At 39.3% G+C, this 18,141-nt stretch overlaps 1 protein-coding gene across 1 annotated transcript in view; it reads left to right on the top strand.

Annotated features, from left to right (window-relative positions):
• LOC120425880 (CLK4-associating serine/arginine rich protein-like) overlaps positions 1-15,311 on the top strand; it is a 30,725-nt gene extending 15,414 nt beyond the window's left edge. Inside the window, exon 8 of the mRNA XM_039590500.2 lies at positions 14,387-15,311. Coding sequence (XP_039446434.1) covers positions 14,387-15,104 — 718 coding nt within the window. The 3' untranslated portion in view covers positions 15,105-15,311. The remainder of the gene's footprint in view (positions 1-14,386) is intronic.
• Positions 15,312-18,141: the final 2,830 nt, after the last annotated feature.

Raw genomic sequence — 18,141 nt, 5'->3', positions numbered from 1 at the left:
GGATAGCCTCAGGGAGGTTCAGGGACTAGTCTACCGGTATGTGGTGATGTTCTGGGTCTTCTGTAGAGTCCCGGGAGGTACGACCGATGGGTCTACCGCCGTAACACGGCAGAGGTCGGTGTTTTTTGACCTCAGATCATATCCAGATAGCCTCAGGGAGGTTCAGGGACTAGTCTACCGATATGTGGAAATGTTCTGGGTCTTCTGTGGAGTCCCGAGAGCTACGCCTGAAGGGTCTACCGCCGTAATAAGGCAGAGGTCGATGGTTTTTGGCCTTAGATTATATCCAGATAGACTCAGGGAGGTTCAGGGACTAGTCTATCGATATGTGGAGATGTTCTGGGTCTTCTATAGAGTCCCGGGAGTTACGACCGACGGGTCTACCGCCGTAACAAAGCAGAGGTCGATGGTTTTTGACCTTAGATAATATCCAGATAGCCTCAGGGAGGTTCAGGGACTAGTCTACCGATATGTGGTGATGTTCTGGGTCTTCTGTAGAGTTTCGGGAGGTACGTCCGATTGGTCTACCGCCGTAACACGGCAGAGGTCGGTAGTTTTAGACCTCAGATCATATCCGGATAGCCTCAGGGAGGTTCAGGGACTAGTCTACCGGTATGTGGTGATGTTCTGGGTCTTCTGTAGAGTCCCGGGAGGTACGACCGATGGGTCTACCGCCGTAACACGGCAGAGGTCGGTGTTTTTTGACCTCAGATCATATCCAGATAGCCTCAGGGAGGTTCAGGGACTAGTCTACCGATATGTGGAAATGTTCTGGGTCTTCTGTGGAGTCCCGAGAGCTACGCCAGAAGGGTCTACCGCCGTAATAAGGCAGAGGTCGATGGTTTTTGGCCTTAGATTATATCCAGATAGACTCAGGGAGGTTCAGGGACTAGTCTACCGATATGTGGTGATGTTTTGGGTCTCCTGTAAAGTCCCGGGAGTTACGGCCGATGGGTCTACCACCGTAACAAGATAGAGGTCGGAAGTTTTCGACCTCAGATCATATTCAGATAGCCTCAGGGTGGTTCAGGGACTAGTCTACCGATGTGTGATAATATTTAGGGTCTTCTGTAGAGTCCCGGGAGTAACGGTCAATGGGTCTACAGCCGTAACTAGTCTACCGATATGTGGTGATGTTCTGGGTGTTTTGTAAGATTTCGGGAGCTACGGCCGTTGGGTCTACCACCGTAACAAGATAGAGGTCGGAGGTTTTTGACCTCAGATCATATCCGGATAGCCTCAGGGAGGTTCTGGGGCTAGTCTACCGATGTGATAGGTCTTTTGTAAGATCCCGGGAGTTACGGCCGATGGGTCTACCGCCGTAACAAGATATAGGTCTGTGGTTTTTGATCTCAGATCATATCCGAATAGCCTCAGGGCCGTTACTTCCGGGACTCTACAGAAGACCCAAAAGATCATAACACATCGGTAGACTAGTCCCTGAACCGTCCTGAGGCTATCCGGATATGATCTAAGATCAAAATCCAGTGACCTCTGCCTTATTTCGGTGGTAGACCCATTGACCGTAACTCCTGGGACTCTACAGAAGACCCAGAACATCACCACACATCGGTAGACTAGTCCCTTAATCTCCCTGAGGCTATCTGGATATGATCTTAGGTCAAAATCCACCGACCTCTGCCATGCTACGGCGGTAGACCCATTGACCGTAATTCCCGGGACTCTACAGAAGACCCAGAACATCACCACATATCGGTAGACTAGTCCATGAACCTTCCTGAGGCTATCCGGATATGATTTGAGGTCAAAATCCACCGACTTCTGCCTTGTTACGGCGGTAGACCCATTGACCGTTACCCCCTCCCCATTACCAGAAATCGGTAGACTAGTCCCTTAACCTCCCTGAGGCTATCCGAATATGAACTGAGGTCGAAAACCTCAGACCTCTATCTTGTTGCGGTGGTAGAGCCATCGGCCGTTACTCCTGGGACTCTACAGAAGACCCAAAAAATGACCACACATCGGTAGACTAGTCCCTGAACCACCCTGAGGCTATCCGAATATGATCTGAGGTAAAAAATTTCTGATCTGTATCTTGTTACGGTGGTAGACCCATCGGTAGACTAGTCCTTGAACCTCCCTGAGGCTATCCGGATATCCGGTGTTACGTCAGTAGACCCAAAACATCACCACATATCGGTAGACTAGTCCCTGAACCTCCCTTAGGCTATCTGGATATTATCTAAGGTAAAAAACCATCGACCTCTGCTTTGTTACGGCGGTAGACCCGTCGGTCGTAACTCCCGGGGCTCTATAGAAGACCCAGAACATCTCCACATATCGGTAGACTAGTCCCTGAACCTCCCTGAGTCTATCTGGATATGATCTAAGGTCAAAAACCATCGACCTCTGCCTTGTTACGGCGGTAGACACTTCAGGCGTAGCTCCCGGGACTCCACAGAAGACCCTGAACATTTCAAATATCGGTAGACTAGTCCCTGAACCTCCCTGAGGCTATCTGGATATAATCTGAGGTCAAAAACATCTGACCTCTATCTTCTTACGGTGGTAGACCCATCGGCCGTAACTCCCGAGACTCTACAGGAGACCCAGAACATAACCACATATCGGTAGACTAGTCCCTGAACCTCCCTGAGGCTATCCGGATATGATCTGAGGTCAAAAACCACCGACCTCTGCCTTGTTTCGGCGGTAGACCCTTCAGGCGTAGCTCTCGGGACTCCACAGAAGACCCAGAACATTTCCACATATCGGTAGACTAGTCCCTGAACCTCCCTGAGGCTATCTGGATATGATCTGAGGTCAAAAAACACCGACCTCTGCCGTGTTACGGCGGTAGACCCATCGGTCGTACCTCCCGGGACTCTACAGAAGACCCAGAACATCACCACATACCGGTAGACTAGTCCCTGAACCTCCCTGAGGCTATCCGGATATGATCTGAGGTTTAAAACTACCGACCTCTGCCGTGTTACGGCGGTAGACCCATCGGACGTACCTCCCGGGACTCTACAGAAGACCCAGAACATCACCGCATATCGGTAGACTAGTCCCTGAACCTCCCTGAGGCTATCCGGATATGATCTGTGGTAAAAAACCACAGTCAAATCGCCTACCTCATACTTGTACGGCGTTGAACACATAGGCCTTAACTTGACGAAGTTTCGGATGACCTAGAACATCGTAAACCATGTAAATTTGGTGTAGCTGTAAAGCTGACTTCATAACGATTCCAAAACACTATAAATTTGTATAGTTTAGTTGATTTTTTATAAAAATATAGCCCATGTCTCCCATATAGCCAAAATCCCATAAGCCCTGTACCTCGCATATGCGTGCTTCGCATAAGAAACCCCCATATGAGGTGCATATGCGAGGTTTAACTGTACCAACATTTTCGTAATTAAAATACGCAACTGCTGTATATATAATTAAAATACCCTATTTTTTCGAAAAAGCTAAAATTTTCGAAATTTGCAATATGGGTATTAGAGGGTGACGAGCGGGAATTCCCGGGAAAAAATCCCGGGAAATTGACCATTTTTGGACCTCTCGATTCCCGGGAAACTCGGCCGAGACTCCCGGGAAAATTAAACTTATAAATATCGAAGCAAAATTATATAAACTACAGTCATCCCACATATTCGGAACGGTTTACAGATCGGCCAATGTTCAAAAAATCATAGAAAAACGATAATTGAACATAATGATTGGCTTTTACCTTAATGTGAAAGCTTTTCTTGCGATCTTTCGATTCATGTATAAAATGATTATAATTTTTACGCTTTATATCAAGATTTTAAAGAAAAACAACGACCCTTGAAATCCACAAATTCGGAACACTTTTTTCTTACGGATGTAAACAAGCTTTGTTTCTCTCCAGGAGAACATATTTTTAACAAAATAATGACTTTGCAAACTGAAACCAATGAAACTCAAGCTTAGTTATGGTTAATGAATGGTCTGATAACTTTTTTGATAAAATAGCAGTTAAATTAAGGTGTTCCACAATTGGGGGAGGCACAATAACATCCCACAATTAAGGAACAGCCAATTTGGAAGCAGTGTTTTGCTGCTCTGGAAAAAATAGTCTTGAAATGCAGTTTTTGTTTAAAACTAACTACTTTTACTAATGGAATAGCAAGAGATTGTCCAAATAAAGGTCCTAAAAATAGTAGGGTCGACAGAAAAGATGCATTTGGCGTGCTATTGACAAATTATCACAAAAGTGTTCCTAATATGTGGGTGTTCCGAATATGTGGGATGACTGTAACCAGAAAAACATTTGAAAAATTCAAAATTGTTTCGAACATGTTCGATGTTCAAATTTGAATAAACCAATGTTTCTCTAATCTTCTTATTCAGAAAGTGTAAATTTTAACTTGTCAAAAATTCCAATAACTATAATTGAGAGAAGCCAAAAAAAGGTGGACCCCAAAATTTACCTTAAAAATTATTTAGCAGTTACACCCCAGATATGAAATCAAATGTTTTATTTTCAAATATTATTTTTTCTAATTATTTGTTAAAGGGGAAAGCTTTTAAGTTCAATTTCCATATCTTCGCTTGATTATAGCAATCCTCATAATCTAGTTTTTTGTGAACATTTGGGTTTTCCTGATAACTGTAAATATTTCTTCAATGAATATTTAATGTTGAACTTAAAAATTACAAAAAAAAAAAATGATTTGTTGTTTTGAGTCGTTGTTTATCATATTGTCAAATTCCCGATAATGGGAAATTAGGGTACGTTATCCATTAGTGGACCCCTTTCCTATAGTGGACCCTCTGAAGGGTTTTTGATGAAAAATTCAATAAAATCACAATTTTAAGCGTGTTGTTGTCTACAAATCATTTATTTGGCATGTTCAGCATCATTTAAAACAATGTTGACTGACATTGAATTGTCCTTTTCACCAAAATAAGTGTTTTGAGTTCGACATCTGAAATCAGCCATGGCCACTAGCATTTTCACAACAAAACTGCATTGATATTTTATGATTGAATTAACCATCCAATCATTTTTTGACTGATTATTTAACTTCAGCAAGTCGAAATAATGTAAGTTTAAGAAACTTTACTAAAATAAAGCGAAGAACTGCAAAAATTAAGGGGGTCCAATATAGGACAACAAAAATTCAAACTTTTCCAAAAGTGGACCCTTGTTAATTTAACCTTCAAAAATGAAGAAAACTGTGTATTCAAGCAAAAGTTTCTCTAAAACATATAATAAATGCTTGTTGTTATCAACCTAAACGCATATTTTTTCAATTATGAGTATAAATATAGCTGTTTTCATGTTGAAAGTACCAAAAATGCTGAAGCCGTAAGAATTTATAATTAATCAAAACTATAGTTAATTGTACTTAACTGAAGCATCATAATTGCAGTTTGAAATGATATTTTATAATAATAAATCAATAACAAAACATTTTTTTAAATAAACGTGCGTGGTTTTATCAGCAACTTTAAACAAATGTATTATTTAGTTTCGGTCAACCATTTATGTAATTAATATGGCAAAAAATGAATCAAGATTACTTTTTTTTAATTATTTTTATGTTTATAGTGGTTTTGAAACGTTTTTCTAATCTTTTTCGGAAATAAATGTGTTTAAATGTCTGTTAGGTTTTTTGTTGTTTAAAGCCAAATTTGTTAACAAAACATATTTGTTTATTATGAAAAGTGAGCAAAATCCATCTTTTATTCATTATATCAAACATTAGACCTACACCATGCATCAAAACATCAAATATCGGTTAAATTTGGTATCAAAATAACAGTTTGCCTATAGTGGACCCCCCCAATCGGATTATGGACCCGGGTCCACTATAGGAAAAGGGGGTCCATAACAAGGCAAAAAAAATGGCTATCCTGCCCATGTTCGCATAAATGTCCCATATGCAAAAACAGCAAGCTGAGAAAAACGCATTTGAAGTTTGTCCCACACATAAGGCTACGTGTTAAATTTTCACGGAAAAACTGGATTTCCTCCTGATTTCTAGAACAAAGTACTGGATGTTATAGGCTTTTCTGAAAGATCACACGATTTTGAACAAAACTGCATCAATAACTCAAAAACGATGAAAATGCATATGGGACATTTATGCGATCAGGGGCAGTATTTTTCTGCTCAAAAACAAATAAATGATGAAACAAATAGTCAAAATTGTTCAAAAGACTTCAGATTTCATTGTTTTGTACAAAAAGTTATGAAAAAGTGCTTAAAGTAATGAAAATTTGTGAAAAATGTGCTTCGGCTCTACTACTAGGGGGTCCACTAATGGTTAAAATACCCTATATATAAGCTATATTAGTTTTTTTTTACAAAAATCTAATAACAAGTTTGTGGACCTTTTAAAAATCACTCAGTGCGATTTAAGATTCGTAATTTTTTTAAACTGCAATTTTGAGTCTTAAAAACTCAAGAGCGATTTTGTTTTTGCAAATTCAGAAAAAAAATCAAAAGTTTTATATAGTTCCTCAAAACATTGAGGCTGCTTAAATTAACGTTTCATAGAATTAGTATGAATGAACAGTAACTGAATTCATTTAAAAGAAACAAATTTATTACTTTTCATTTTAAATTTTTGACACTGTTGGCGTAGTAAAAAAAACTCCCGGGTCCCGAGAATTCCCGGGAAATTGCCAAGTTCAATTCTCGATTCCCGGGAAATTTTAAATCTCGAGAATCGTCACCCTCTAATGGGTATCAAACAAAGCGAAATTTCGTATGTTTTTTTTAAGTATTTTTGTAAAATATAACAATTTTCACAAAATACCGTATTTTTCGAAAGTACTCAAATTTTCAGTATATGCAATATGGGTATCAAACGAAGGTAAATTTTGCTTGCTTCATACATACATTCAAATTGCGTATTAGTCAAGGCTAAAAACCCAAAAATAACATGTCTAACGGCAAATCGTGTAACAGGCCAGGTTTTGATGGATCTAGGCTAAATCGACCCTGCTGAGTCCGAATATCGCGGTCACGAAGCCCGATTCCTTAAGGGACGCGAGATATTCAAGATGGCGACCAATATGGCGGCTATATAGAGAAGTCAACAATATCACAGTATGAAGGTTGTCGACGTGTTGATTTTAACTAATTTCGGGTCGCTGAACCCGAATATGACCATGAAAATCGGTCACGGCGATCCAGGAGCGTGTAATCCAAGATGGCGTCCAATATGGCGAATAGTGAATCTTCAAGTATTTTTAAACAAGATGTAACAAGCTTGTGACCGATCAAATTTAACTAATTTGGGGTCGCTGAACCCGAATATGACCATGAAAATCGGTCACGGCGATCCAGGAGCGTGTAATCCAAGATGGCGTCCAATATGGCGAATAGTGAATCTTCAAGTATTTTTAAACAACATGTAACAGGCTTGTGACCGATCAAATTTAACTAATTTGGGGTCGCTGAACTCGAATATGACCATGAAAATTGGTCACGGCGACCCAGGAGCGTGTAATCCAAGATGGCGTCCAATATGGCGAAGAGAGAATCTTCAAGTATTTTTTAACCAACATGTAACAGGCTTGTGACCGATCAAATTTAACTAATTTGGGATCGCTGAACTCGAATATGACCATGAAAATTGGTCACGGCGACCCAGGAACGTGTAATCCAAGATGGCGTCCAATATGGCGAAGAGAGAATCTTCAAGTATTTTTAAACAAGATGTAACAGGCTTGTGACCGATCAAATTTAACTAATTTGGGGTCGCTGAACCCGAATATGACCATGAAAATCGGTCACGGCAACCCAGGAGCGTGTAATCCAAGATGGCGTCCAATATGGCGGGAGAGAATCTTCAAGTTGTCGACGCCATCTTGGATTACACGCTCCTGGGTCGCCGTGACAAGCCTGTTACATGTTGTTTAAAAATACTTGAAGATTCTCTCTTCGCCATATTGGACGCCATCTTGGATTACACGCTGCTGGGTCACCGTGACCGATTTTCATGGTCATATTCGAGTTAAGCGACCCCAAATTAGTTAAATTTGATCGGTCACAAGCCTGTTACATCTTGTTTAAAAATACTTGAAGATTCACTATTCGCCATATTGGACGCCATCTTGGATTACACGCTCCTGGATCGCCGTGACCGATTTTCATGGTCATATTCGAGTTCAGCGACCCCAAATTAGTTAAATTTGATCGGTCACAAGCCTGTTACATTTTGTTTAAAAATACTTGAAGATTCTCTCTTCGCCATATTGGACGCCATCTTGTATTACACGCTACTGGGTCGCCGTGACCGATTTTCATGGTCATATTCGGGTTCAGCGGCCCAAAATTAGTTAAAATCGACACGTCAACAACCTTTATACTGTGATATTGTTAACTTCTGTATATAGCCGCCATATTGGTCGCCATCTTGAATATCTCGCTTCCCTTAAGGAATTCGGCTTCGTGACCGCGATTTTCGTACTCAGCGGGGTCGATTTAGTCTAGACCCATCAAAACCTGGCCTGTTACATGATTTGCCGTTAGACACACGAAAATGAGCCCTTTTTCGATTTCGTGCCTTGACTATATGCTTCATATCATACAAAATTTTGCGTCGTTTGATACCGTTTGATGCGGTGCACTCGGCCCAGTTTCAGGTCCTACAGCTTGGTATTGAAAATTGTAGAGTTTAATTTCGTCATTTAAAAGTTATCTTAAACAAACTACAAAAAAAGGTGAATTCCAACATAACCTCAAATGACCGCCACGCAACAGACGTGTAGAGGGATGCCATCTTCTCAACGGCTGTGTCTGTAATATCTTGACAAAAAGTTAGCAGTTTTTTTAAATTGTAAAATTTCTAATTAAGGCGCAATTACTGTATAAATGAGAGGAAGGCGCCAACCATCTAAAGGTGGATTCATAAACAGTCGCGAAATTGTTTTTGCCTTCCTCACTTTACTGAGGAAAGGCTATAAAATCACTCGAAAAACGAACTTTTTAGTTAAACCTCCTAGACCTACCTTCATTTGTACATATCGACTCAGAATCACCAGCTGAGCAAATGTCTGTGTGTTTGGCTGTATGTAGACATGTGTACCGAATCAATGTCACTGGAATAACTTGTCACTGACTGAACCGAAATGGTTTTAATCGATCTGTCTTAACGTCCCCTAAGTTGCTATTCAAATTCATGCAGTTTCATAATGTATTGAAAAAGTTATGTTAAAAAAACTGTTTCATATTAAATTAAAATTATGGTAAAAAGGGTGGTTTTTTCATAAAACCCTCACATGTTATATATTTTTGGAAAGCATATGATAAGACCTTTCTTGTGGATTGAGAATTTCCAAGATCTGACTTACCTATCTAAAGTTACAAGCAGTTTAAAAAATGGTCTGAATTTACATAACCTCAAATGGTCCCGTCTGATCGCCACGAAAAAAGCCTTGTAGAGGGATGCCATTTTTCTGATAGGCGGTGTCTGTATAATCTTGACAAAAAGTCTGTAGCAAGTCTGTTTTTTTTTACTCGTCACTTATTTTTATTAGGACCTCTTAGGTGCTAGCACCTGCTGCGATCACGTAAGGGGAGATCCATAAACCATGTGGACACTTTAGGGGATTGTAATCACTCTATAAATGAGAGGAAGGCACCAACCAACTAAAGGTGGATTAAGTTAAGTTTTTTTTATAATTTTCAAAGTCAGCTTTCTATTACGGACTTCAACCTGATAGGGTACGTTATCCATTAGTGCAGCGGTTCTCAACCTTTTCTTGGCTAGGTACCCCTTTTCGTTTTGCTTAAGCTGCTGGTACCCCTTAGTTTTTAAACATGAAATTTTTCGTTTATAGGAGTTTCTTTTAAATTCCAAATATCGGATTTTTTGCATAAGAAAATTAAATTTTGGAGAAAAAAAACTATAAATGTTCTGCAACTATAACTCGGGGGACATTGATAGAATTTAAACTAAATCTGGAATTTTTTGGACCTAATTTTCTTTTTTTTTGCTTCCTGGGTGTTTTTGAAACCGTATTGAGTCAGGGTTTTTCAAAAACACTTAAAAAGTGAAAAAATATTTTATTGGACATTTAAAAAAACGAAAAATATTGTTAGTAAGTTGAGGCTTGTATCTAGAATTGTTTCAAAGAAAGTACTGGGTAGGCCACACAATACCCATGTACTTTTCTTCAATTATTTTTTTTCCTACTGAAATACAATGAAAATATTGTTAATTTTACTGAAAAACTTTTTGATAAAGAGAAATTTTTCGAGTTGTAACTATTTTTAATCAAAAAATAATCAAATATTTTACATTTCTTAAAAAAAATCTTTACTGCTTTTTTGAACATTTAACATTTTAAACAACACCACGATAATATTTCGAAAGAGTGTGTTCCGGTCAACCGACCCCACTCTCCCCTTTGATGACGAACACCCCTGGGCAGGTTGACAGTTCGTTGGCGCGTGATTGAGCGCGCGATAGAAAAGTGTAAACAAGGAGTCTTTTGGAAAGACGCTACGCGATCGGACGAATAAAGAAAGGAGTTTTTAGTTTGAATCCGTCGTGTTTCATTTCCGGCCGTCCAACCGGTCCTTACTCGTACAGAGTGTTTTGTTTGATAATTTTGAAGAAAAGTCTTGATCTTGAAATAAAAATAGAAAAATTTATTAAAAAAAATCACTTCATTGGGTAACATTTACAATAAAAACTTTTTTTCCTAAGTATAATTTTTGGCAACACTAAAAGACAGGTCGAAAAAATAATGATAAATAATGAAACTTTAGAATCTTTTTCCAACCTATTGAATTGTTTTAAGAGATGGTAGTTTATTTCTTTCTTTCCAGATTTGAGACAAAAATTTAAAGAAAAAAAAATGAACAAAAAACTAAATAAACGGTACACTTTATTGAAATTAATGAAATCTCTTATCGAATGCAAGCGATTTTTCTCATTTAATTTTTTTCTGAATGTTTTCTGTGTGTTTTGTCGATTCTTTAGAATCATTTAACTTAGCCAACAATTCGAAAAAAACATGTTTTTAGGAAAACCTTATCATGAACATTGCCAAAGATTTGTGATCAGAAAATGCCATCTCAATGTACAGATTTTTGAAAATATTCATAGCACTTATGTATGGACAGCCCCCATTTTGTATGCATCAATCAATCATGCGAAATAGCTGTTTTTCAAATTTAATGATTAGCAAACACATATTGAATTAAATAATGTTCAAAAAAAATGTTGCGTTAATTTTTTGTTTCTAATTTGTTTGTTTTTTCCTCTCTCAAATATTTTGTCTGGGAAAAAAATTCAAATGTCCGCCATTACGGGGTTTGTCTTCCGGTACCCCCTGAGACCGCTCGTGGTACCCCAAGGGGTACATGTACCCCAGGTTGAGAACCGCTGCATTAGTGGACCCCTTTCCTATAGTGGACCCTCTGAAGGGTTTTTGATGAAAAATTCAATAAAATCACAATTTTAAGCGTGTTGTTGTCTACAAATCTTTTATTTGGCATGTTCAGCATCATTTAAAACAATGTTGACTGACATTGAATTGTCCTTTTCACCAAAATAAGTGTTTTTAGTTCGACATCTGAAATCAGCCATGGCCACTAGCATTTTCACAACAAAACTGCATTTATATTTTATGATTGAATTAATCATCCAATCATTTTTTGACTGATTATTTAACTTCAGCAAGTCGAAATAATGTAAGTTTAAGGATCTTTACTAAAATAAAGCGAAGAACTGCCATTTTTGAGCAAAAATTAGGGGGGTCCAATATAGGACAACGAAATCCAAACTTTTCCAAAAGTGGACCCCTGTTAATTTAACCTTCAAAAATGAAGAAAACTGTGTATTCAAGCAAAAGTTTCTCTAAAACATACAATAAATGCTTGTTGTTATCAACCTAAACGCATATTTTTTTCAATTATGAGTATAAATATAGCTGTTTTCATGTTAAAAGTACCAAAAATGCTGAAGCCGTAAAAATTTATAATTAATCAAAACTATAGTTGATTGTACTTAACTGAAGCATCATAAATGCAGTTTGAAATGATATTTTATAATAATAAATCAATAACAACACATTTTTTTAAATAAACATGCGTGATTTTATCAGCAACTGTAAACAAATCTATTATTTAGTTTCGGTCAACCATTTATGTAATTAATATGGAAAAATTTGCATCAAGATTACTTTTTTTAATTATTTTTATGTTTATAGTGGTTTTTGAAACGTTTTCTCTGATCTTTTTCGGAAATAAATGTTTTTAAATGTCTGTTAGGTTTTTTGTTGTTTAAAGCCAAATTTGTTAACAAAACATATTTGTTTATTATGAAAAGTGAGCAAAATCCATCCTTTATTCATTATATCTATCATTAGACCTACACCATGCATCAAAACATCAAATATCGGTTAAATTTGGTATAAAAATAACAGTTTGCCTATAGTGGACCCGGGTCCACAATCGGATTATGGACCCGGGTCCACTATAGGAAAAGGGGGTCCATAACAAGGCAAAAAAACTTTTTTTTCAAATGGCTATTTTTCTGCTCAAAAACAAATAACTGATGAAACAAATAGTCAAAATTGTTCAAAAGACTTCAGATTTCATTGTTTTGTACAAAGGGTTATGAAAAAGTGCTTAAAATATTGAAAATTTGTGAAAAATGTGCTTCGGCTCTACTGGGGGGTCCACTAATGGTTAAAATACCCTAGCTGATAACATATTTCCCCGTCTTCCAATTCGTCAGGAGCTAACTGGCAAAGTGCAATCTTTTGGTAAAGTCACGAATAAAACTATCTGTTGAATCAATGTGTGTCAATGTTACTTCTTAGTGATGGCGAATCAGTCTGTAAAAATATGTTGCACCCAGTAACAAAGTTATTTCTCATATTCACATGCCAACTGTCATCGTAACAACTTTCGTTGGGACATGTGGCGATTAAAAGATTTAAACAACTTTCGCAAAATGTGTCTGTCAAAGCGCCTCACCCTGTTTGACCTGTTCGGTGTGCATTTTTCAAGGTGGGAATGAAATCTTTTTGTGATTTTTAAAGAAGTAGTGCGGAAGAAATCAATTCATGGAACTTGTAACACCGTCGATAAGTTCCTCCAAAGTTTTGACACAATCCTGCCTTTGTAATTAGGACTCGCAAGTCCGAGCGAATCTGGGCCTATTGTTATGATAAGACGTGATAGATGGCTCTTTCGCGCTCATAATACCATTCCAAGAAGTGCGTGACCGGGGGCGTCCAAGCGGCGTGCTTAGCACTTATATCTCCAGCAAAACCTTTCACCAGTCTTTTTCACGCCGCACTTGCACTGGTATAGCTCTACTCGAAACGGTTTGGATCGCGCACTAGCCTGTGATGAAATGACCGTTGCCGGTCACTGGTCGTAGGTTACTTTGCTTCCAATACTCCTCCTTAAACTACGAACATTGAAAAAACTTCCCTTACGAACTAAACGGCGAACCCGATTGCTCCCCAAACCTCATCTCAAGATGTTTCACTGCAACCCTCTAGTTACGTCACCTGGTGACGTAGCCTCTGTTACGAACCGCCGATCTCTTCGCCCGATCAATAATACGACGCAGCTCGAGAGTGATCGACCACACCCACTACACCCACACCTATTAAAGGATCGTTACCAGACGCATCGGCGGTAGCATTAAGAAGTGACCTCGAACTTGAAAAGAGGAGTCCTTTAGTTGCTGAGATATCGACATTAGAAAATTGTGGGTTGTTTGGGTGAGATTTAGAAAACTTCAATTTTCCTGTTTCGTTTTCTTTAAGCCGTTGAATCTCAGCAACCGGACCAAATCTCTTCAATAATGTTATAGCAAATTTTCTGAATTTTTATAAATACATATTTTTAGCAATGGTCACTTTTTTTTTAAATAAAAAAAACAGCAAATATTTCGTTGAAATCAAACTTTCGGTGGCTATACAGTGTATAAAAAAAATTGCCCGTACAGCCCTGTACGGAAAAATTATTCCCTGTTATAATCCCTAAATTTTTAGTAAAGTACCAACTTTTAGACATAATCGACGCTTTAGAATGTCTTCATAACGACCCTGACATCGATTTATCAAAAAAAAAAAAAAATGTTATCACAAAATTAATATTTACTAATATTTAAAAGTCCGAAATTTAGGCCAAAAATTTGTCCGTACAACTCATTAATTTACAAAGTTTGATGGATTTTTGATAAAGCAAATAATTAAATGTTGTTTATTTGTCATTTTAAAGTGCCTCCAACTAACTTTAAGCGATTTTTTCCGTGTACCTATTTTTTCTAAATAGTCCTCATCAATACCTGCAATTCGGTCGAAGACACCAAATTGATTAATTCAAAAGTTTAATTAATGTTGCATTAAGTTCCATAAACATTTTTTTAGCTAAATCTTTTTTTCACTTTTTAATTCTCAGACAACGCGAGCTGCGCCACAAGTACGGCACCCCGGAAAGCGACAAGAGCCGCTCCAAATCCCCGGCCAACAACAGTTCGGACGACGACGCGCCCTCGACGAAGGAAGTGTCCCCACCGCCCAAACCACCACCCCAAGCTCCCTCTTCCTCCTCCTCCTCGTATCAGCACCAGCCATCTTCGTCGGGAAGTTACAGCAGCGCGAGTGCCGTCGTGATCGAGCGCAAACCCATGCTGCGCCGCGTCGGTGGCCACACCGAGTCGTCCCGATCGCCGAGCCAGGTTCGCGGCGTTCGGCGGCCACACTCGCGCAGTCGGTCCGGTTCGCGGTCGTCGACTGCGGTCAGGGCTAGCACCAGAAGCGCTACTGCTGCAGCGTCTTCGTCAAGCAGTCGACGGCCGCCGCAACCGACATCGTACGATGACAGACCCCGGCGACGGTCGCCACTGCCGCCGTCGCAGACCTCTTCCAGGCAACGATACCGTTCCCGGTCGCGATCACGCGAGCGAGACCGGGGCGGGCGTTACGGCGGTGGTGGAGGTCGTTCGACGCGGGATTATGACCGGGGCGGGGACAGTGGCCGGGGGGGATATTATCGGCGTAGGTCGCGATCGAGGACGCGCCGATCGCGGTCCAAGTCACGAAGCAAAACCAGTACCGGTAGTTCCAATCGCAGGGACCGATCGCCTAAAGTAGTAAAAAAACTCGTTGACTATTGATACTGAGATCGTGTGCACGCGTTACATTTTAACCTTTTACCTTTCTATTGCCATATTGTTCGGATCGTGGGTGAATGACGGTGTGGTGAGCAACTTGTTAATCTTTACTATAAACCTTGAGTCGACATAATCAATTGTGGATTACCTCCAGTGTACACGTCACGCATTATAAGCAGTAAAATTTTGAGTTACTTTTCAGGAAACAAAGCCTCTTCTCTTTGAAATTAATTGATCCGAACTCGTCCCCACCTCCAGAACACAAAAAAACAAACTTAATCTAAATTTATAAGGTGCTGATGATCGCTTCTGCGTTGTAATCTTAGAACAAAGGTCAGCGTCATCTTCTTCGGTCATCGCGTTTGGTTATAATTTAGCCATTATAATTGTCCGATGGCGTGCCCCCCCTGGATCACCAGCAGAGCTTAATATGCATGACGCCGGGGAAGACAAAGCTTTTCTTGGGCCACGGTCCGCTGAATAGGGAAGAAGCTGAGCGATTCCAGAGCAAATTGCGAACCATTGTGGATGGAATCTAGGGGTGGGAATTTGGGGTTGAATTTTAATTACTATTTTGATAAATAAATAAAACTTTGCTATTCTACTAAAATGGCCTTAACAATATTAGGGGTTACTACCGCTTTTCTAAAATTGAATTTTTTAAATGTTAAAAATAACTGAATATAGTTTCTAGGGGCGTGCAAAGTAAAAAATGCTGTTTCCTATAGTAATTCCGAACTCGTATGATAGATTAGGAACTGATCAACGACCAGATGTGTAAGTTGAGGAATAATTGCCGTTTCTTCAGATATCCCATCTTCAGCGTACATTGCTCACACGAGGAATCATTCGATGCCGAGAAGGAAACGTTTTACGCGGAGCTGGAGCAGACGTACTGTAGCTTCCCGCAGAGGGACGTAAAGATCGTTATCAGAGATATGAACGCCCGCATCGGAAGGGAAGAGATGTACAAGCCTTCTTCACCCGGAATGGATGACACCTGGACATCACACTCAAAAAACTTTTCACCACAAGGTCGCATGAAAATATATGTGATTATTTTCCATACAGTTAATCATGCAACATTGACGTGAATTTCAGGTGGAAGCAGAATCTGGAGCGAGCCGAGCATTGATGACTATTCACTATCCTATCAAGTGGATTTAGCATGTATTGCACGTGAGATGTGTGTGACCTTTCATGCACTTTTGACATGATCATCGCGTGAAGGCTGCATGAATTTTATTGCGGCTTTTGTTCGTTTCTTACTTTTTGTTTTCTTATTCTTATACTTCTTATGAAATAATACGCACTGCAAAGTTTTTATAACTTTTATTTTCAATACATTCAAAATGTCTAATACAACGTTTCACTTACAAATCACTTCCGTTACACTTACACCTAGCAACTAAAATAACACTTGCAGAAGCAGGAAACCGCAGCAGCTTCTCAGAAAGGCGACGTGTCGCTCTCATCACCGCACTCAACAAGCCAGGTACCGGGAGAAGATCGATACATGAAACTTAGAGGTGCTGAACTTCCGGCTCTTTTTGGTGGGTTTGTCCGTTGCTGCTCCAGCAGGCGACGGGGGAGACTTTAGTCGTGCTTTTCCTGATCGCTTGGTTCCACCTTTTGATGCTCGTTCCGAAGTCTAACGTAGGCCGGCATGTTTTAAAATTGTGATGTCTTGTCGCCTGAAAAAAAACATAAACGCACAAGTTAGCGTTGAATTATTTTTTTAGAAATAGAAAATACATACCTTCCGTTACAAAATATTTAATTGTTTGCATTCTCGAACTAATTTACGCTCTTAGAAAAAAAAAATCTAAGCTGAACAAAAAGCGCTTCATTCCAGGTCAAGCACCGAGAAGAAACTGATGATCGGAATCCTCCAGCAAGCGAGCCGAAATTTTCAGACATGAAAATCATGCAACCTTCCCTCACTCACTCACACTAACAATTTTTCACCACAATGTTGCATGAAAAGGCACATGGATTTTTTCCATACCAGTTCCCATGCGGATGTGGCATGATTACCATGCAAACTCCCCATCAGCTGACTGCAAGCCACGCCTCCAAATTTTCAGGCATGAATTTCACGTGACATTTATTTGTGTGAGTGTAAGCAACGTGAAAATCAATCAGAATTGACATGAATGCATGGCGGAAGTTGCATGACTCATGTAAAACGTTGTTCCGGACCAAAAACTGGCTGCCACCGGAATTTTCATGCAACTTTGTGGTGAAAGGTTTTTTGAGTGGCACCCAACCGGCAGATTCTTCTCGGACATATGGAATATCCGCACGTATTTCGGTGCTGACATTCACTCGGATCACTACTTGTTGGGTGCAAGCATGCACTCAAGACTGTCGACGACGTACTACCGTCGATGGCTCGGTTCCCACCTCCGTTTTAAACCGAGCAGCTGTAGGACACGGCTGTGTTAAATTCCGAGCGCATCAACCGGAATTTTTAAGCAATATGACCCCAGAAGCTAACCTGAAATTTGAGGTCATTTGGTTAAAGTTTAATGCTTCCGCCATTGACCTAAAGTTAGTTTGGAACTTCTAAACTATGGGGAATTTCCATTTTTAACCTGTTCTTAGAGAAAGTTTTCCGAAACCCTATTAATTTTTCCTATTTTCTTTAAATTCTTTTTTGCAGATAGAAAAAAATATAACGTGCTCTAAAAAAATATCTGTCTCACACTCCCAGGGTGTCCACTCAATTCAGGAAAGTCGGGAATTCACCAAAATCAACCAAATATGAGAAAAAGTCGGGAATTTGGGATTTTTTTTAACAAAAAGTTGGGAAAAAAAAGGATACTTCTTTGAAAATTATTTTGTATTTTTTCTTGAAATTTTTTGTAATATTTTGAAAAATACTTTAAATAAAATTAACTCAACTCTTCTGCAGTAACTTACTTTAAATTATGTTTAGAGAAATTGTCTCCTCAAACACAACAAATAAAATAGGTGATAAAACATGGAACTACATTGAAAAAAAAAGTTAAATTCTGACAACTAGATCAACTTTGAT

Source organism: Culex pipiens, chromosome 3 (genome assembly GCF_016801865.2).
Source record: "Culex pipiens pallens isolate TS chromosome 3, TS_CPP_V2, whole genome shotgun sequence".
Classification (NCBI taxonomy): domain Eukaryota; kingdom Metazoa; phylum Arthropoda; class Insecta; order Diptera; family Culicidae; genus Culex; species Culex pipiens.
Note: the sequence above shows the minus strand (reverse complement) of the source record. Positions and strands in the feature narration are given on the sequence as shown.